At 54.7% G+C, this 20,490-nt stretch overlaps 2 protein-coding genes across 9 annotated transcripts in view; both read right to left on the reverse strand.

The window, feature by feature from the left end:
* FBXL18 (F-box and leucine rich repeat protein 18) overlaps positions 1 to 965 on the reverse strand; it is a 66,334-nt gene extending 65,369 nt beyond the window's left edge. For 6 of the 8 annotated variants that reach the window (XM_072836886.1, XM_072836888.1, XM_072836889.1 and 3 more), the window contains exon 1: positions 816 to 965. In XM_072836886.1, coding sequence (XP_072692987.1) covers positions 816 to 833 — 18 coding nt within the window. In that variant the 5' untranslated portion in view covers positions 834 to 965. The remainder of the gene's footprint in view (positions 1 to 815) is intronic. The other 2 variants (XM_072836884.1, XM_072836883.1) reach the window with 2 other exon arrangements.
* Positions 966 to 11,601: 10,636 nt separating this feature from the next.
* ACTB (actin beta) lies at positions 11,602 to 15,038 on the reverse strand. The gene is made up of 6 exons (XM_072836890.1): positions 14,910 to 15,038; positions 14,044 to 14,172; positions 13,679 to 13,918; positions 12,787 to 13,225; positions 12,515 to 12,696; positions 11,602 to 12,410 (listed from the first exon to the last, which is right to left on the reverse strand). The coding sequence occupies exons 2-6, from the start codon at positions 14,164 to 14,166 to the stop codon at positions 12,267 to 12,269; spliced, it is 1,128 nt and encodes a 375-aa protein (XP_072692991.1). The 5' UTR covers positions 14,167 to 14,172; positions 14,910 to 15,038; the 3' UTR covers positions 11,602 to 12,266.
* Between the last annotated feature and the right edge of the window lie 5,452 nt (positions 15,039 to 20,490).

Genomic DNA, 20,490 nt, shown 5'->3' on the forward strand with positions numbered 1-20,490 from the left:
CCCAGATGCTAAACACACACACAGGTGCACACAAGTACACAAAGATAGGCAGTAAGCAACAAATGCAAAGACACGGGTCAGAGTCCGGGCCCCCCATACCCTGGTCTGCAGATAAAATACCTTGCACCACATCACAGGGACTCGGACCCAGACTTGCAGAGCACCGAGGAAAGGAATTCCAGGGTAAACCAGAAGTTCCCCAGGTGAAATGGCTTTTCCTCCATTACCCTCCCCAGTCACACAACCAGAGGAAAGTGGGCTGAAACTGAGCATTCAGAGATAGAGGATGGGGTACTGAGTGGGCATGGAAGACGGAGGTCCCATAGGTCCAAGGGCTGAACCCAGGTACAGGGGGCGTGAGAAAGGGGCCTGAGAGGTCTACGGGAGACTGGAAACTCTGGGGGCGCAGAAGCGGGGGAAGAACCCTGGCGATCACGCCTGCGGGCTGGCAAAGGGACGGAAAACCCAAGGGGGGAGAGAACTTGAGCCTTCGCAACAGGATGAGGACCTAGGGGGCGGGGCGGGGCCAGGATAGGGATGCGAAGGACCCAGCGAGGCCGAGGCCAGGGTCGGAGCAGGAAGGACCAAACCTGGCCAACGCCAGGGTTGGAGTGGACAGGGCCAAGGGGGCTGCGGTGGGGGGTCGAGGTCAGGATGGGAAGCATAGAGCCAGGCTGCGGTCGGGACAGGAAGGATGGAGCGGGTTAGCGGGCCGGATGGAAAGGACGCAAAAGGGACCGGGGCGGGATGGGAAGGCCCGAGCGGAGCCAAAGCCGCGGGGCAGGAAGGAGAGCGGAGAGAGGCGCCGGCCGTACCTCCTCGGAGCTGGCCATGGTGAAAGCGGGCGGGGCCGCGGCTGCCAGAGCCGCAGCCCCAGGGCCTCCCCTGGCCCGCCAGGGATGCTCAAAGCCGGCGCGTCCGCGGCTCCACAGAGACCCCGGTAGGGGGCGGGGGCCTCGGCCTCCTGCCACTTCCGGCGCCTGCCGCTACGTACTTCCGCCCGCCAACCGGCGTGCCCCGGGGGGGCCGCCATGTTGGGTGCGGCGCTGTTCTCTGGGGCCCTGTTAGGGATGCGGGTTGAGCCCAGGAGCACTACGTCAGCCGCAGCGTCCTCTCGGGCCCGGGCTCTCCCTCGTCTGCTCTCTGCCTGCTACTTTCCAGCCACAATGTCCCCCTGCCGGCCCGGCACTCTCTTGCCTCCGGGCCTTGGCATTCGCGTCCCCATGCCTGCAAGTGTCTACTCGTGGGACCACCGTGCGGAAAACCACATCTCCTCCTCCCCTAAACTTGCGTCTTATCTTGTATTTCTCCCCATAGCTCTTTGCAGTATCTGACGTCCCGTGTCTTTTTGTTTCTTTCTTTTTTTATTTTTTTCGTTTGTTTTGTTGTCCTCTTGCTGCGCTCAGCCACGCACTAGTAAAAATCAGTGGGGAACACTTGGGTCAGAACCGGTGCCGAGTCCTGAGTGACCCTAGGCATGTAGATCTTTGCGCTGGGGGTGGGGGTGTTTCCCCACAGTTGTGGAGGCCAGAAGTAGGGAATGAAGATGTGACTGGGCCATGTTCCAATGGCTCTAAGGAAGAATCCCCTCTTGCTCTTCCGGGCTCTGGGTGGTGGTCAGCAATCCTTGGAGTCCCTTGGTTTGCAGCTGCATCACTCACAAGTTCTGCTCTCTCCCTAGAGGACCCACCCTCTTCATATGTGTGCCCGCGAACATGTGTGCACATAGCCTTTCTTTAAAAGACACCAGTCTTGGGCAGCCCCGGGTGGCTCAGGGTTGAGGGCCTCCTTCAGCCCGGGGTGTGATCCTGGAGACCCAGGATCGAGTCCCACTGTCAGGCTCCCTGCATGGAGCCTGCCCCCCCCCCCGCCCCCCGTCTCTCTTGAATAAATATTATAAATAAACAAACACACACCAGTCTTGGGGCACCTGGGTGGCTCAGTGGTTGAGCATCTGCCTTTGGCTCAGGTTGTGATTCTGGGGTCCTGGGTTGGAGTCCTGCATCAGGCTCCCCACAGGGAGCCTGTGTCTCCTGTGTGTCTCTCATGAATAAATAAAAATCTTTAAAAAGAAACAAAAGACACCAGTCTTGTTAAATTTAATACCCACCTTAATCTAAGATCTTAACTAGTGACATGCAAAGAGCTTGTTTCCAAATAAGGTCACATTCCAAGGTTCTGGGCAGACATAAATCTTTGGGGGACACTTATTCAACCTAGTACATCAGGTTTCATACGCTCTCCCTGGGCCTCATTTTCCTCCCACCTCATTGGGTTGAGCCTGTTAGTAGCAAGAGGCCTTTGATGAGCTCCTGTGGGTGGACCTTCCTGGGGGCAGGCACAGTCCTTGCCTCAAAGAGTTTATGGTTTAGTCAACAGTTAAATACAACTTGAAGCGTAATAAGCATGACTGTTAATGGAGGTACCATTGTTTACCATTGAAGCATTGACAATGGAGCCCAACTATGACAGAGGCAGGCATCTGGAATTTCACAGAGGCCCAGGTTTCTCCTCCAGTCCTCCTAACTCCTGACCCATTCCTTCTTTTCCCCTACAGTCTGTAATCAAGTATGTTTTTCACTATGGCAGAGGTGTTTTATTTTCTCTCCCTTGGGGAAGAGGCTGCTTTTGGGCAAACAGACTTGAGCGATCGATTGTAGAAAGGCCCCACAGCGTCCACTTAGCTGAACACAGGCCCATCAGGTGACGCAGCTCAAAATATCCGTAGGCACTAACTCACCAATGGGCTACTTACAACCCAGCACAGTTACCAATAAAGGGCAAATGCCATATGTTGCCATATGTAATTTTATTTATTCATTTATGAGAGACACAGAGATATCAGCAGAGGAAGAAGCAGGCTCCCTGTGCAGAGCCCCATGTGGGACTCAATTCCAGGGCCCCAGGACCACGACCTGAGCCAAAGGCAGATGCTCAATCACTGAGCCACCCAGGCACCCCACCCTCCCTCTTTATTTTTTGAGATTTTGTTTATTCATGAGAGACACACAGAGAGAGGGAGAACAGGCTCCCTGCAGGGAGCCCGACGTGGGAATTGATCCTGGGACTCTAAGATCACGCCCTGGGCCAAAGGCAGGCGCTAAACCACTGAGCCACCCAGGGATCCCCACCCTCCCTCTTTAAAAACAATCCTTACCCACTACCTCCTTGCTAAGAGCCTCTGCTTTGCTGTCCTGCCCGCTGCTCCCTTGCAGGTGTATTCAGAAAACTTATATAGGCTTTGTCCTGACCCAGGTGAATTCTTTCACAGCCTGTGCCATCAGGTCCCACCTGATCATCACCTCACATCCGGGGGCTCCCATCTGATTGGGAGAGATGCCCCAATTAGACATCACACCCCACTAGAACAGAGTTTGCGAATAACAGGCCCCCAATAAACCATTGTCAACTAAATGGCTGATTACATGAGATGATCCATGTTAGTGTCCCCAACGCAGAGGAGCGATTCAGGAACTGTAACTACTGGGAGTCCCACCCTTCCCAGGTGTTCCAGGTTTGAGGAGCATTTAGTTGGAAACCCCTGAGTGTGGGCCCCAGGCAACCAAGGTGGGGAGTCAGTTCCAAAACCTCATTGCTCTTACAGGTGTGTAGCTTCCAGGTTTGGGGAACACTTCCCCACAGCATTTTCAGTGGCTCCTGCTCTGACAGTGATCTCTGTTACCTCTCACTCCCTCCAGGTCATCTAGATATGGGGTCTGGAGGAAAGTGTTTTCCTAATATAAATGACAATGACCACTGTTACCACACCAGTGCTTATCACTCACACTTTCCATGTGGGACCTTATTGGAAATGTCACTGAATCCTGGGTAAACTCTATTATTACCTCATCTTGCAGAAGAGAATACAGGTCCGCGTGAGTAGCAAAATTAGGATTGGAGCCAACATTGTCTCTACTCCAGAACCAGAGGCTTGGGAGAAACAGAGCCTCCAGTTCCACCTCTGTAGGTATATTTCAGGGAGCAGAACCTCTGAGAACCAGAAGGCTCCAGCAAGGGGTGAATGGAGCCCGCTGAAGGTGGTCAAGGCAGGGAGAGGCCCTTGGATGAAGCCCATCAGGCGTGGGAAAGCCTCTTCACCTGCCCCAGGGGGCTTTCCTGTGCCAAAGTCCTCACCTTTGAGAGGTCCCACCAGAAGCTCGTCCTGATGCAGCCAGAATAACCTTTTATTTTATTTTAAAATATTTTATTTATTTGAGAAAGAAGGAGAGAGAGCAAGCTTGAGTGGGGGTGGGGGGAGTAGAGAGAGAAGCAGACTCTCCACTGAGCACAGAGCCCAGTGTGGGGCTCCATGCGGGGCTCAATACCAGGACTCCAAGATCATGACCTGAGCCAAAGTCAGATGCTTAACCGACTAAGCCACTCAGAAACCCCCAGAGTGACCTTTTAAAACTGTGCATGTAGAGGGGAAAAGTTACTTTCACAGAGGAAACCAGCACACAGATGTTTATAGCAGCTTTATTCATAATTTCCAAAACTTAGAAGCAACCGAGATAACCTTTGGTAAGTGACAGAGAAATTATAGTCCCATTCAGACACTGGAATATTTTCTCTTATATTTTTATTTATTTATTTTTTTTTTTTTTTTTTTTTTATTTATGAGAGACACGGAGAGAGAGAGAGGCAGAGACACAGGAGAAGGAGAAGTAGGCTCCATGCAGGGAGCCCAACATGGGACTCGATCCCAGGTCTCCAGGATCACGTCCTGGGCTGAAGGCGGCGCTAAACCACTGAGCCATCTGGGCTGCCCCTTCTTAGGTTTTTGTTGTGTGTGTGTGTGTGTGTGTGTTTTAAGATTTTACTCATTTATTCATGAGAGACACGGGGCGGGGAGGGGGGCAGAGACACAGGCAGAGGGAGAAGCAGGCTCCATGCAGGGAGCTCGACGTGGAACTCGATCCCGGGACTCCTGGATCATGCCCTGAGCTGAAGGCACATGCTAAACTGCTGAGTTACCCAGGCGTCCCTAGATTTTTTTTTTTTTTAGTAATCTCTATACCCAACATGGGGCTTGAACCCATGAGTGTGGGGTTCAAGAGTCACACAGTCTACCAACTGAGCCAGCCAGGTGCCCTGAGACAATGGAAAATTATTCAGCACTAAAAATAAATGCTCTATCGACCCATGAAAAGACATGGAGGAAACTTAAGTGCAATTTTACTAAGGGAAAGAAGCCACTCTGGAAAGGCTGCATATGGTATGATTTCAACCATATGACATTTTGGAAAAGGCAAAACTTTGGTAACTTGAAAATAATCAGCAATCTCCAGGGGTCAGGGGAAGGGAAAGATAATAGAGGATTTTTAGGCAGTGAAACTCAGCTGAGGTCTTGATCTCAAGCTTGGGTCATGAGTTCAAGCCCTGAATTGAGCTCCAGCCTGGAGCCTACTTAAAATAAAATAAAATAAAATAAAATAAAATAAAACAAAACAAAACAAAACAAAACAAAATAAAATAAAATAAAATAAAATAAAATAAAACAAAACAAAATAAATAAATAAATAAAATAATAAAATAAATAAATAAATAAATAAAATAAAAATAAATAAAATAAATAAATAAAATAATAAAATAATAAAATAAAAATAAAATAAATAAAATAAAATAATAAAATAAATAAAATAAAATAAAATAAAATAAAATAAAATATAAAATAGGGATCCCTGGGTGGCGCAGTGGTTTGGCGCCTGCCTTTGGCCCAGGGCGTGATCCTGGAGATCCGGGATTGAATCCCACGTCGGGCTCCCGGTGCATGGAGCCTGCTTCTCCCTCTGCCTGTGTCTCTGCCTCTCTCTCTCACTGTGTGCCTATCATAAATAAAATAAAATAAAATAATTAAAAAATAAATTAAATAAATAAATAAATAAATAAATAAATAAATAAATAAATAAATAAAAAGATGCCTGGGTGGCTCAGCGGTTTATCACCTGCCTTCCACCCAGGGCGTGATCCTGGGGTCTCAGGATCGAGTCCCTTTTCGAGCTCCCTGCGTGGAGCCTGCTTCTCTGTCTGCCTGGGTCTCTGCCTCTGTGTGTGTGTGTGTGTCTCACGAATAAATAAATAATATCTTTATTTTATTTTTTTAATAAATAATATCTTAAAAAAATTTTTTTAATAAAATAACCAAAAAACACCAAACCCATACAGTGTAGGCACCAAGAGTGACCCCTAACATAAACTATGGATTCTGAAAAAAAAAAAAAAAAAAAACTATGGATTCTGGATGATAATGACGTGTTGGTATAGGTTCATCAGTGGTAACAAATGCATCACTCTGGTGGGGGATGTTGACGCTGAGGGCAGCTGTGCCTGTGTGGGAGCAGGGGATATATGGGAAATCTCTGTACTTTCAATTTTTATGTGAACCTAAAACTGCTCTATAAAGTCAAGACAGGGATCCCTGGGTGGCACAGCGGTTTAGCGCCTGCCTTTGGCCCAGGGCGTGATCCTGGAGACCCGGGATCGAATCCCACATCGGGCTCCCGGTGCATGGAGCCTGCTTCTCCCTCTGCCTATGTCTCTGCCTCTCTCTCTCTCTCTCTCTCTCTCTGTGACTATCATAAATAAATAAAAATTAAAAAAAAATTAAAAAAAAATAAATAAAGTCAAGACAAATAAATTAATTAATTAATAAATTAATTAATTAGATATAAATATAAATAAATAAATAAATAAAAAGTCAAGACTAGGGGCACCTGGATGGCTCAGTGGTTGAGCATCTGCTTTCGGCTCAGGGCGTGATCCTGGTTCTCGGGATCAAGTTCCGCATCAGGCTCCCTGAAAGGAACCTGCTTCTCCCTCTGTATGTGTCTCTGCCTCTGTGTGTCTCTAATGAATAAATAAAATCTTTTTATTTTTATTATTTTTTTAATAAATTTTTATTTATGAGAGAGAGAGAGAGAGAGAGAGAGGCAGAGACACAGGCAGAGGGAGAAGCAGGCTCCATGCACCGGGAGCCCAACGTGGGATTCGATCCTGGGTCTTCAGGATCGTGCCCTGGGCCAAAGGCAGGCGCCAAACCGCTGCGCCACCCAGGGATCCCCAAATAAAATCTTTTTTAAAAAACTAAAGACTATTAATATTTTTGTATTGAGTATCGCTGACACAGTTACATTAGTCTCAGGTGTAAAAAATCCCTTCATTAAAAAAAAAATATTTTGAGTTCAGGAGTCACACACTCTACCCACTGAGCCAGCCAAAACACTCCTGAATTCTTAGTTTTAATTAATTTAAATTAAATTTAAATGGTCATATATGGTCATATATAGCTAGTGGCCCCTATGGGACAGGACTATGAGCTCTATGAGGGAAGAGGCGATGTCCCCTAGCATTGTATGGCTGCTCAAATAGAAGTTGAGGGGCACCTAGGTCAATGAAGCGTCTGCCTTCAGCCCAGGTCATGATCCCCGAGTCCCAGGATCGAGCCCTACATCAGGCTCCCTGCTCAGTGGGGAGTCTGTTTCTCCCTCTCCCTCTCTCAATGCCTGTGCCTGTGCTCCCTCTCTCTTTAAAGATTTATTTATTTATTCATGAGAGACACAGAAAGAGAGAGAGAGAGAGAGAGAGAGAGACATAGGCAGAGGGAGAAGCAGGCTCCCCGCAGAGAGCCCAATGTGGGACCCAATCCCGGATTCCGGGATCACGCCCTGAGCTGAAGGCAGATGCTCAACTGCTGAGCCACCCAGGCGTCTCTCTCTCTCTTAAATAAATAAAATCTCTTTTAAAAAAATTGAATAATGAATGACTGCATGAGCAAGCATGAACCACTTGGCAGGGGTCTCCGGATGGTTCCAGCCTCTGTGTCCCTTGGGTGATTCCAGGCCAGAGCAGGTGTTCAAATCCTGCCACTGCCACCTCAGAGCTGCGTTACCCTCCAAGCCTGTGTCCCCACAAGGAAGGTGACTGCCCTGGGACCTGAACCTCTGTGTGTCCACACCACCAGGATCCAGGAAGAAATGTCAGGATGAAAGGGAGGAACTGAGCCCCCGTGCCTACCAGGATTCCCCAGGGGAATCAATCTATCTATCTATCTATCTATCTATCTATCTATCTATCTATCTATCTATCTGAGGAGGGCTGCTTTGCAGAAGAGGGCCATTCCTGAGAGATGGATCTGGGCGTATTAGAAAGGTGAGCCTGAGTGTCAGGGCCGCCTCATGGGGGAGCCAGCCACCTGAGAAAGCTGGGAGCTTCCCGTCCCAGGGTAGAGCAAGCCAAGAGGAAGGGGGAGGTGTCAGAGTAGAGAAGGATCAGGTGGGGGCGAGCCTTGAGGTGTCTGGCCGCTGATCCACCAGGCTACACAGGTGTTAGGTTCCAGCTTTCTCACATGAGGCAGTGACCTGGGGCCAGCCATCACTGTCCTCTTGGCTGTGGCTTCGTATCCAGTGCACAGTAGACAAGAAGTAGTAGCATCCTCTCACTTGGCCTTTTCTGGGGTCAGGCTTCCTGGTGTTGGGCCTTTGCTCCAAGCCAGGCAGCAAATGGCCAGCTTTGAGAGAAGGGCCCAAAGGACTCTCAAGGTCAAGCATGTGTGATTCAGCTGCACTTCCAGAGCCTTACAAGCAAAGAGATTGGTGGGGCACCTGCTCACAACCCACTCTAGGTGGATGTTCCCATTTCCCAGACAGGTACATAGATGGTGATATGACTCCTCAAGACCACTTAGATAAGACATAGGGCCCCATGGGCAGCCTGGGTGGCTCAGCGGTTTAAGCGCCTGCCTTCGGCCCAGGGTGTGATCCTGGTGTTCCGGGATCGAGTCCCACATCAGGCTCCCTGCATGGAGCCTGCTTCTCCCTCTGCCTGTGTCTCTGCCTCTCTCTCTCTCTCTCTCTCTCTCTCTCATGAATAAGTAAATAAATAAATAAAATATTAAAAAAAAAAAAAAAAGACATAGGGCCCCAGCCACCGTGCTGTTCTGTTTCAGTGTTGTCTCCATTCCCCTGGCCTCTGTTCCTGATCATTCCACGCCTCTGTCTGCTACATGCAAGCCTACACCTCCACCTGCCCAACAAGCCCACACCTCCACCTGCTCAGCTGACTCTGCCTCCGGCAGCTCAGGAACCCTCTTCCCAAAAAGCCTTTTGGGGAAGCCTCTTACCCCAGAGTGACACCTCCCCACTCCCCAGTCAGCTGTCTTTATGGTCCTTTTTCTTTTCTTTTTTTAAATATATTTTTTAAGATCTTTATTTATTTATTCATGAGAGGCACGGAGCCCGACGGGGGACTCGATTCCGGGTCTCCAGAATCAGGCCCTGGGCTGAAGGCAGTTGCTCAACCACTGAGCCACCCAGGTGCCCCTGTTTTTCTTTTTGCTCAAAAGAGACGAAATGATGAGTGCTTTTTTTCCTCCTTCTTTAATCTGCATTTCTTAGTGGTTGTTGGGGTTTTTTTTCTAGTTTTATGGAGATGCAATTTGCTAGGTTTTGACAGGTGTGTGCACCGTGACACCTGACTCTTAACCCCCACCCTGGACCAGCATAGTGAGCACCTAAATCACCCTGTGGTCCTGCATCCTTACTCACTTGCAGCCTCTGTTCTCCCTCCTCATCACAACTAGGCACTGTACCTTCATTTGTTGGCCTAATATTATATTTCCCCTTTACGCTGTGTGCCTCATGTGGGCAGGGAGCACATCTGGTTTCTTCTCCACTGCGCCCCCGGTCCCTGGCACAATGCCTGGTACAAATAATGGTTGGAGAGAGGAAGGAAGGAGGAAGGGTAGAAAGGAACAAGGAAGGAAAGGCAGGCCCAGCATACACTGGGCCCTTAAAAGGGATCCCTGGGTGGCACAGCAGTTTGGCGCCTGCCTTTGGCCCAGGGCGCGATTCTGGAGACCCGGGATCGAATCCCACATCGGGCTCCCGGTGCATGGAGCCTGCTTCTCCCTCTGCCTGTGTCTCTGCCTCTCTCTCTATCATAAATAAATAAAAATTTAAAAAAAAAATGCTTGTCGAGGGATCCCTGGGTGGCGCAGCGGTTTGGCGCCTGCCTTTGGCCCAGGGCGTGATCCTGGAGACCCAGGATCGAATCCCACATCGGGCTCCCGGTGCATGGAGCCTGCTTCTCCCTCTGCCTGTCTCTGCCTCTCTCTCCTTCTCTCTCTGTGACTATCATAAATAAATAAAAATTAAAAAAAAAAAAAAAAAAAAATGCTTGTCGAGTGAATATGTGGCCCCTGGTGGAAACTTGCAGCACAGAGCCCAGGGCTTTCATCACCTCTGAGTAGGATCACAAGAGCTGGAACTGGCGGGCGGGCAGGCGGCGGGGGGGGGGGGGGGGGGGGGGGGGGGGGGCGGGGGCGCGCGACACAGGACTCCTGGCATCCTGGGCATGCTGCTGTATCACTTCCTCTGGGCCAGCTGTGTGCACATCAGAGAGGTAGCCTAGGATCAAAGGAATGGGACTGCTTCTGGAGCCCACTCCACACACCCACTGTGGTGTTTTATGTACTGAACTAGGAAAACCTGCCAAGGTGAGCTCAGGGGATCATCACAAGTCTTGTTGGGTTTTGGAAGCCATCAGGTCTTAGATTTTGTGCCCACTGACCCGTCACCTTGCTGAGTAGAATTACTTGGGTCCCTCCAAACTTGCTACAACACCAAGAGATTCCAAGGCACGCCCGGCCCTTAGGAGGGTCTTTGCTCTTCTGTAAGGTGGGAGGCAGTGGGCCACCATATTCCCAGGGTCCACAGTGCCCCAAAGGTGCAGCCCAGGGCTGGAGGGAGCCCCAGGCCCATGGAGGGAGGGGCAAGGCCCCTCAAGATCTCAAATCTAGATTGGCTGGATTCTGGGCCTCCTACTCCCTCTGGAGAAAGGAGGGCAAGGGGCACCCTGCATGGAGGTCGTCCACTTTGCCACAGCTTCTAGCTGACCTTAAGGCAGGCCAGTCTTGGAGCACTGCATTAAAGTCAGAAAACACTTTCAGCGCCAGTCAGACCCTGCCCCCCAGGAGCGGCCTGCACTGGAAACCCAGGCTGAATGCACAATAAGGGACGCATCCCAAGGCAGAATCCAGACCCCGGGGAAGGACTTGCCCAGAGCCAATTAGAGCACTCTGCAACCGGACATGCCTTCACACCCGGGCACCGGACGGGCCCCGGACGCCACCAGGATGCTGCCCTGCAGAGTCCCAGCTCAAGTGCTTTCTTTGGCTACTAGGGAAGGATCATCCCAGGAGAGCTGGCAGAAAAGGTGGAAGCCCACCCAGAGAGTCTTGTGGCCAATCAGGAAGGACAACAGACAGCTAAGACAAAGGTACATGGTCTAGGAGCCCCCACCCCAAAAGGACACCAAACTCAGACGTCCCAATACCAGGAGGTCGGCACCTGGAATACCGACCCTCCCCCTTTTTAGTATAGGCTGCCCACTTTCCTGAAGCATCTGGGCCCCAGAACTTTGAGAAATAGGGGTATACAGTTATCAAGTCTAGGCCAGTACCCATAATTCCCCTCAATCCACCTCTCACCCTAGGACTCTTAAAATGTCAAGGTTAGATGCCCCTGATCCCCCTTCCAAGATAGGGACAGCTTGGTCCCCCTGCTGCCCCACCCTTCTCCCCAACACCCAAGAAGCCACATCTCCTTTCTTTAAGGTGTGCACTTTATTGAACTGGTCTCAAGTCAGTGTACAGGTAAGCCCTGGATGCCTCCATGCCTCAGCCCCACTCCCAGGGAGACCAAAAGCCTTCATAAATCTTCAATTGGGGGACAAAAAACAAGGGCCGTGATGGCAGACCATTCAAAATAAAACAAAAAGAACAAGTATTAAGGCGAAGATTAAAAAAAATTTGGACTACATAATTTACACAAAAGCAATTCTCTTTCCCTCCCCTGTGTGGACTCGGGCGAGGACAGGCCCTTCTCTGCAGGGAGAAACGGGGTGGCTTTTGGGAAGGCAAAGGACTTCCTGTAACAATGCATCTCACGATATTTGGAATGACTATTAAAAAAAAAAAAAAGAACAATGTACAATCAAAGTCCTCGGCCACATTGTAGAACTTTGGGGATGCTCGCTCCAACCCACTGCTGTCACCTTCTCCGTTCCAGTTTTTAAATCCTGAGTCAAGCGCCAAAAAAACAAAACAAAACCGAAAAAAAAAAATAAAAAAAAATAAAAAAAATTAAAAATTCAAAAACAAAAATTAAAAAAAAAAAAAAACAAATAAAGCCATGCCAATCTCATCTCGGTTTCTGCGCAAGTTAGGTTTTGTCAAGAAAGGGTGTAACGCAACTAAAGTAACAGTCCGCCTAGAAGCATTTGCGGTGGACGATGGAGGGGCCGGACTCGTCGTACTCCTGCTTGCTGATCCACATTTGCTGGAAGGTGGACAGTGAGGCCAGGATGGAGCCCCCAATCCACACAGAGTACTTGCGCTCAGGGGGTGCGATGATCTGGGGGAAGAAGAGTAGAGTGAGCATGAGATCCAGCCCTGGAAGGCAGAGGAGCAAGCCCACGGGAGCCACCCCCACGTGCCCAGGCCAGCTAAGTCCCCAACCTTGATCTTCATTGTGCTGGGTGCCAGGGCAGTGATCTCCTTCTGCATCCTGTCAGCGATGCCAGGGTACATGGTGGTTCCACCAGACAGCACTGTGTTGGCATAGAGGTCCTTGCGGATGTCAACGTCACACTTCATGATGGAGTTGAAGGTAGTTTCATGGATGCCGCAGGATTCCATGCCTGGGAGGAAACAGAAGCTGGACTTAGCTTCAGGGGGTGGCCACGAGGGGGACTCTGCGGTGGGGGGGGGGAGGGAGGCTGGTCACTTACCCAGGAAGGAAGGCTGGAAGAGAGCCTCTGGGCAGCGGAACCGCTCGTTGCCAATAGTGATGACCTGCCCGTCGGGCAGCTCATAGCTCTTCTCCAGGGAGGAGCTGGAGGCCGCGGTGGCCATCTCCTGCTCGAAGTCCAGGGCCACATAACACAGCTTCTCCTTGATGTCACGCACGATTTCCCGCTCGGCGGTGGTGGTGAAGCTGTAGCCACGCTCCGTGAGGATCTTCATGAGGTAGTCGGTCAGGTCCCGGCCAGCCAGGTCCAGACGCAAGATGGCATGGGGGAGGGCGTACCCCTCATAGATGGGCACCGTGTGGGTGACCCCGTCACCGGAGTCCATCACGATGCCAGTGGTGCGGCCAGAGGCGTACAGGGACAGCACAGCCTGGATGGCCACGTACATGGCTGGGGTGTTGAAAGTCTCGAACATGATCTGTAGGAGGAGAGGGGCCAAGTCACGCTCCGGAAACCACCACCAGAAGTGGCCAGGCCAGACCGGGAACATGCAGAGAAAAGTGCAAGGAACACAGCTACATGTGCTGGGGATCCTGGGATGGGGATTCACTTCAGACCTACTGTGCACCTACTGAATACACACTCCAAGGCCACTTGACACAAGCCTCATTGGCTTTGTCACACGAGCCAGTGTTAGTACCTACACTCACAGCATCTTATAACCTCAAACACCTAATCAGAAAGGCAAACACCAGAAAAGATGCCATCTGGGAATAAGCAAATAGAACCTGCAGAGTTTCCAAAGAAGACTCAGTTCAAAGAAGAAAATCCTAGGAGAATGGCAGAAGAAAGAACAAGTGAGAAAGGGCGTGGCACGGAAAAGCAAGAAAGGATGGGGTGGCCGCCCACAAAAGGCCAGCGGGCCACTGACCTGGGTCATCTTCTCACGGTTGGCCTTGGGGTTCAGGGGGGCCTCGGTCAGCAGCACCGGGTGCTCCTCGGGGGCCACGCGCAGCTCGTTGTAGAAGGTGTGGTGCCAGATCTTCTCCATGTCGTCCCAGTTGGTGACGATGCCGTGCTCAATGGGGTACTTCAGGGTCAGGATGCCCCTCTTGCTCTGGGCCTCATCGCCCACGTAGGAGTCCTTCTGGCCCATGCCCACCATCACGCCCTGCGGAAGGAGGGGCGAGGCGCCCTGAGCGCGGGCCCGGGGCCCCAGAGAGCCACCCCGAAAGCCGAAGACCAGGCCCTCCCCCTCCCCCTCCCCCCAGGTCACACGCGAGGCCGGCGCCCTACCTGGTGCCGGGGGCGCCCCACGATGGAGGGGAAGACGGCCCGGGGGGCGTCGTCGCCTGCGAAGCCGGCCTTGCACATGCCGGAGCCGTTGTCGACCACAAGCGCAGCGATATCGTCATCCATGGCGAACTGCGGGGACCGCGGGGCCTGAGCCGGGGGTCGGGTGGGGCCGCCCCCGCCCAGCCCACTTCCGGCGCGCCGCAGCCTCGAGCCGCCAGGGGGCGCCGGCGCGCGCCCACATTGGGGACAAAGGCGGCCGGGCCGGCAGCGTTATTACCATAAAAGGCAAACGCTGGTTAGAGGCGGCCCCGCGGCGCGCGGCAGGAAGCCAGGCCCCCGCCCCCTCCCCACCCGGGGCTGGCTCCGCCCCCGCCCCGTTCAAAAACGCGCCGGCCGGGATGGCGCGAGGCGGACACGCCTGCGGGAGCCGGCGGCGCGGGGAGGAAGTGCGCGCAGGCGCCCTCGCGCCGCGGCGACCCCACCCCTTCCGGCCGGCCGCGGCCTGGGGCCCAAGCGCGCACGCGCATGCGCAGCCGCGCGCCCAGCCCCCACCCGCCTGGCGGGGCAGCCGCCGCGCCCTCCCACCCACCCGGCCGCCCGCCGCTGCGCCGGGCAGCCCGAGCGAGCGGACGAACCGAACCGGGCGGCCCGCTGGGATAGAGAGCCGCGGCCGCCTAGGCCGGGGTAGCAGCACACCGGGGGCGCGCGGTGCGAGCGCAGTCCCGGCCCGAGCGAGGGGCGCGCGGCCCCTCTGTCCGCCCGGCGGCTCTGTCCGTGCGCGGGGCCGGAGGCCGAGGGGCCCGCCCGGAGGCGGCGGAGGCGGAGGCGGCGCGGGGCCGCAGCGCCGGGCCGGCCCGGGGCCTTACCTGGGGGTGGTGTAAACCGGCGGCGGCGGCGGCGGAGCGGCGAGGGCGAGGGGCCTGTGCTCGCGGGGTGGACGCGGTCTCGGCGGTGGCTGCGCGTCGCGCCGCCGGGTTTTATAGGGCGCCGCTGCGGCCGCTCGAGCCATAAAAGGCAACTTTCGGAACGGCGCGCGCTGATTGGCCCCACGCCGCTCACTCACCGGCCTCGCAGCACAGTGCAGCATTTTTTTACCCCCTCTCCCCTCCTTTTGCAAAAAAAAAAAAAAGAGAGAGAGAGAGAAAGAGAGAACGAGCCGGGCTGGGAGAGAGCGAGAGCGAGATTGAGGAAGAGGAGGAGGGAGAGAGTTTTGGCGTCGGCCGCCCTTGGGTGCTGGGCCCCTGCACGCCGCCCTGCCGGGCAGTCACCGCTCCGGCCCCCAGTGTTCTCCACCCTGGGACCCTCCGGGTGGAGACATCACAGAAGCAGGGAGCACCCCACTGGGCAAGGGTCAGCATGGGTGCTGGGGTCCCTGGTTGCTGTGGGTGCTTAAGGAACAGTTGCAGGGGGAGGATTGTTCAACCTCAACTCAACGGCCTGGAAAGCCTGGATTGGGGCGGGGGTCTCTGCCTGGAGGTGCTCAGCTTGTTAAGTGAGGGGCACTACTACTCAGGGACCTGGCGCAGAGTGGTATGGTGTGTGGGGAGTCAGGGAGCGTGTGGCCACTTAACAGGGGCCTCAGGCCCCAGAGACAGGACAGGCATCAGGAGCAAGTGGCTGGAAGTTCCCTGTGAAGAGAGCTCCAAGCTTCCCCTGCAGCAGGCCTGGAGGTGGGCTCTGTAGAGCAGAGAAACTGTTCCCATGGAGCCAGACTGCTTCCAAGAGCTGCCTGGTCACACCCAGCCAAGCCAGACCTGGGCCGTTAGCCCACGACCCAGGCAGCTGCTGGGCAAAGGCAGGCAGGGCTGCTCAGCAGCCTGGGGCCCACCATCCATCCTCTGTCATGTGTAGCCACAGCGGAACTGCTGTCCTAAACCATCTGGAGCCTGCCAAGGATCCTTAATGCCCCAGGGATGGGTTAAGCTGGGGGGGGGGGCGGGCAGGATGGCAGGGACAGGAGCTGAAGACCAGCTGCCCTCAGCGAAGACCCTCTCCTTGTCACCCTTTCCTGCCTGGGTTCCTCCACCAAACACTGGGCAAGATCTGGGTGCCCAGGAGTGTTCTGGGTGGCTCCCTGCTCTGAGAGCTGCCAGTCTGGCAGGCAGAGCCTGTACCCAGATGGTGGTCAACAATGATCCTTGAGTGGCAGACAAAAGCCCAGGGGCTGTGGGACCACAGAGGGCCATCAGCCTAGAGGACTGCTCTACAGAGCCTTCTTGGAGGTGGTGACAGGAAGTTGAATTTTCACACAGCAGGAAGGGTGGTCTAGGTAGGGACACTGGCCTGTAGCCACTGGTCTGTCTAGGCACCCCAAGCCTGCCCAGGGCTTTGCTGCACATAGTAGGTGCTTCTGCGTTGGGCATTGAAACCAGTGAACCATTAGTCTATATATGGATGTGCAGTCCTTGGCCAGAGAAGCAGTGGCCTGGTCCTGCCTACCACAGGTGGCTGGCCGAAAGGCACTTTGCAGTTACAGGGGCCACATCTAGTGGGAAGGGTAACCATCACCCAGCGCACAGCAGAATCCTCAGGCTCAGAGCCACATGCCAGCATCCCCAGAGAACTGCCAGGAGCCTCGCTGCAGCTCTCCAATCACCGCTCCGGGCTTGGGGGAATGTTCCCAGCCTGTCCACTCCCTGCCTCCCAGGGACTGCTCTGTCCCTGGCCTTATAGCTCTCAGTCATGGGCATCAGGCCAGCCAGCTGCCCTGGGGCCTGTCAACCCTGCGATTCAGGGGCTGGGGAGCAACTCTCTTTTTTGCCTGTCAGTAAGGGCTGCTCGTGGCCATTGGCTGATCCTGCAGGGGGGCTGAGCAGGCTGGGACTAGGGCTGCAGGGCCACGGACAGACGGACAGACGGACAGACGGAAGGCTCTAGGGCGGTTCTAGGCAGCTGTGTGGGGCGGAGAGCAGGCCTGCTCCCCAAGCAGGAAGCAGGACCTGTGTAGCCACCTCGCTTGTTCTCCACCGGGGTGGGCCAAGGGCCCGCACCACCCCAACCTCACCTCAGACTGCAACACTCCCGGCACTAAGTCTGCAGCCATGAACTCCTGCTCCTGGTGCTCTCCTGGCATCCTTCACAGCCCATCACAAAAGGCCCTTTTGGTGGGGTGAGCCCTTTGGCATCTGCAGCCCATACTGCCCTTGCACTCAAGACACTGCACCGGGCTGGCATTTGCAGCTCGGCCTCCCCCACCAGACCTTGAGCCCTGGCTTCCACCTCTCCCACTGCACCCTCCCCAGGGCTCAGTGCTGGTGAATGAACAAGTGACTTGGTCACCAAGTGATCTTGGGTATCCTCACCCCTCCAAAAGGACTTTGGAAGAAGGAGGGCTTCGGGGGAGCAGTGGGGGGGAGGGGGCTGGGCCGCAAGCCTAGGGGGAGGGGAGGAGAAAAAGAGGAAGTGGAGCCTGCCAGAGGAAGGGGGAGGAGACATGCGGGAGAGGAAGTGAACAGGTTCTTTGCTTGGGAACTTTGCCCTTGCAGGGAGTTTTCAGAACTGTCACTGGGGCAGGCTCAGGCCCCAGACCCTTAGCCTGGCTCAGCCAATGGGGACTTTACCTGCTCTTGGGTGCTTTTTTTTTTCTCTTGTGGTCCCCCCCTAACCCGCAAGGCGTTCTAAGCAGGGGACATTTACAGCCCTCCCAAAGGACCACTCCCTGCCCCTCTCTAGAGACATAGCTGCCCAGCTACCTGGCCCTGGGTGCTTGAGCCCCACTGCTGCCCTACCAGGTGAGGACCCTGAGCTCCACTTCTTGGAAGGAACCGATGCGTGATGGAGGAGGGATGTGTGGCTTATGGACTGTTGGCTGGGGGAGGGGGTGGAGATGCTGCACTTAGGAGGTGCTCAGTGAGGGCTAACTGACGAATGAGGGTGTGGAACACTCTAGGTGACACACATCCTCTTTACAGATGAGGAAACTGAGGCACGTCTGGGAGTCCAATGTGAAAGACACTAGGTGCAGAGCCCCGGGGAGCCTCACACTGCCCCTTCGTAATAGTGTCCCCTGGAGTCTTCCCAGGGACTGGGTCCAAAGGCCATTACAAAGTCTAAATTCTTGGGTCCCACTTCCCTCCTCAGTGTTTATCTCCTGGGTTCCAGAGAGAAGAGCCACCAGCTTTTGGTCACATAGCAATAGGTCCTGAGGCCCCCAGCCTGCAGTCTCCAGCGACCTCTTTCCCCTGCCCTCCTTCCTTGCTCCTAGGATAGTCTCAAAAGGAGATTCTGGACCTCACAACTCCTGAGGGACTGGGCTTGCGTCTCTTATGCCCCCTGCCCAACTTTTCCTATGCCTCAGGGCCAGATCTTTGGGATGCCCCCTCCAGGAAGCCTGCCATGATTTCCTCCTTCCACTACCATAAAAACAGTAGTCTTCCTGCTTAGGGGAAACAACCCAGCTAGGATCACACAGCCAGGGCAACAGCCAGGAGCCAAACCTCCAGGATCACACGGCTCTTGCATTCGACATGCCAGCACCAACCAGCCAGGCATGCTTCCAGAGTGGAACAGCACCAGACACTGTTTTGAGCAACACTCTGCACAAAGCAGGTGTGATCCCAGAGACAGATGAGAGAGCAAATGAGAACTGGCTCTGCCACCAGGTTTCCTCAGGAAGGAGAGAGCTTCTTAAAGGGCAGTCAGAGAGCACCCCCCCTCACCCACTCCCACCGCGCCCCCCCCCCCCATAAGATGAGCAACCAGCTGAAGGGAGCCCCCTAGGGCAGGAAGGCTGGGCTGGGCCCTCTGTGCACTCCTGGGCTGGAGCCAGGGCCTCAGTCCCCACCCAGACCTGGCCTTTAGCCATAGTCTCCGAGGGCCTCCGATGTCCCCGGGCTACCATGCTCCCTGAAAGTCATCCCCCCAAGGGGGATCCCCACCCTGGAGAAACTGGGAACTTCTGATATGTCTTGGGAGAGTTTTTAAAAATCTTTAAAAACCACCATGTCTCTTCCTGTGCCCCAGGGCACTCCGAGAAAGGCCTGGCCCTCCTGGGAAGTTCCCAGCCTTGCTTACTTGATTGAATTTTCAGAAATAGCAAACAAGCTTCCCTGGGCTCCCCACCTTCTACACGCACCAGCTGAGCCCGGTTGTTCGGGCCCTAGACTGGCTGCTGGGAGGGCTTGCAGTCCCCACTCCACAGACGAGAAACCTAGGCAATCCACACAGTGGACAGGGAGCCAGATCCTGGGACCTGAAGACCCTCCCAGGCAAACTAGGGGGCGTGGGGAGTCTACGGTGTCCCGACCTCCCCCGCAGTTGTCCTGGGAGGGCCTCCAAGCCCACTCATCACAACAACTCCCCTGGTGCAGGTGGTGACCTGTCCAAAGCCACCTAGAGGCCAAGGTAGTTCTCGGACACCTGGCTCCTTTCATTTTCCAGACCAGGGCCTGCAAAGCCAGGCAACAGATAGGCCAACAGATGGGCAGGTCAGATCAAGTTGGGGTGGGGTCAGCACCAAGTTCAAGGCCAGGTGAGGTTCTGAAGGCCACTTGCCTGGACACCCTGGGGTGTGGGCAAACACACCCAGCCCAGCGGGAATCACAGGGACAAGAGGCAGCACACAGACCTTGCACCTGAGGCCTCTGTCCCCGGGCAGAGGGCATATGGCCCCCAGGGTATAGGAGCAGTCAGTGACACAGGATCTGAAGTCCCCAGGCTCTGTGGCTGAGCCCCCAGAGATCCGGTCAGTGTCCAGGCTCAACTGCTATCTGGCTGGATGGACTTCTTCCTGCTTCTCTCCTGCCTGGCTCAGGGGCCCCAGTGCTTGAGGAGGGGAGTGGAGGGGGAATGGAGGGAGAGAGGGAGGGAGGGAGGGGCGCCCCTCCTGGAGGGCCCGAGGAAGTGAAAGGGGAACGGAGAAGGGGGAAGGAGGTGGAAAGAGCAGGCGGGCGGGGCCCTGCTGACTCAGAGGCCAGGCTCACTCACCTCAGGGCTAAGCCTGGCCTCCCCGGTTCCTGAGAGTCCCTGAGGGCCTGCTCTGACCAGAGCCGGGCCTGCGTCACCACACAGAAATCTCACCTCACCCCTGCCAGCTCAACTGGAATCTCCCCATTTCTCAGACTAACAAACTGAGACCAGTGAGCGAGACTTGGTCCTGCAGTGGACAGCACCCTTTGACCCCACCACCGCACCCTTTAACTGGACCACCAGTGGGCAGTGGCAGAGCCAGGCTCGGGCTCGGCGTTGGCTCCGCCACCCTGCCTGGCCTTGGGGCACGCACACCGGGCCCCACGCGCGCCACTCCTCCGCAGGCGCCGCTCCTTGCTCCTCCAGCCGCGGGGCCTGGGGCCCATCCAAGTGGAAACCTGATCAGTCATGGCCACGTAGCTGCGTAACCAGGGCCTGCCCGGCCAGAAATCTCAGCTGCTGCTGGGCTTGCCAGCAACCTGAGCAGGCTCTGTGGCTGGGCTTCCTGATGTCGCCCCATGCCTGGCCCTGTGCCAGCTG

The sequence above is a fragment of the Canis lupus genome, chromosome 8 (assembly GCF_048164855.1).
Source record: "Canis lupus baileyi chromosome 8, mCanLup2.hap1, whole genome shotgun sequence".
Taxonomy (NCBI): Eukaryota; Metazoa; Chordata; class Mammalia; order Carnivora; family Canidae; genus Canis; species Canis lupus.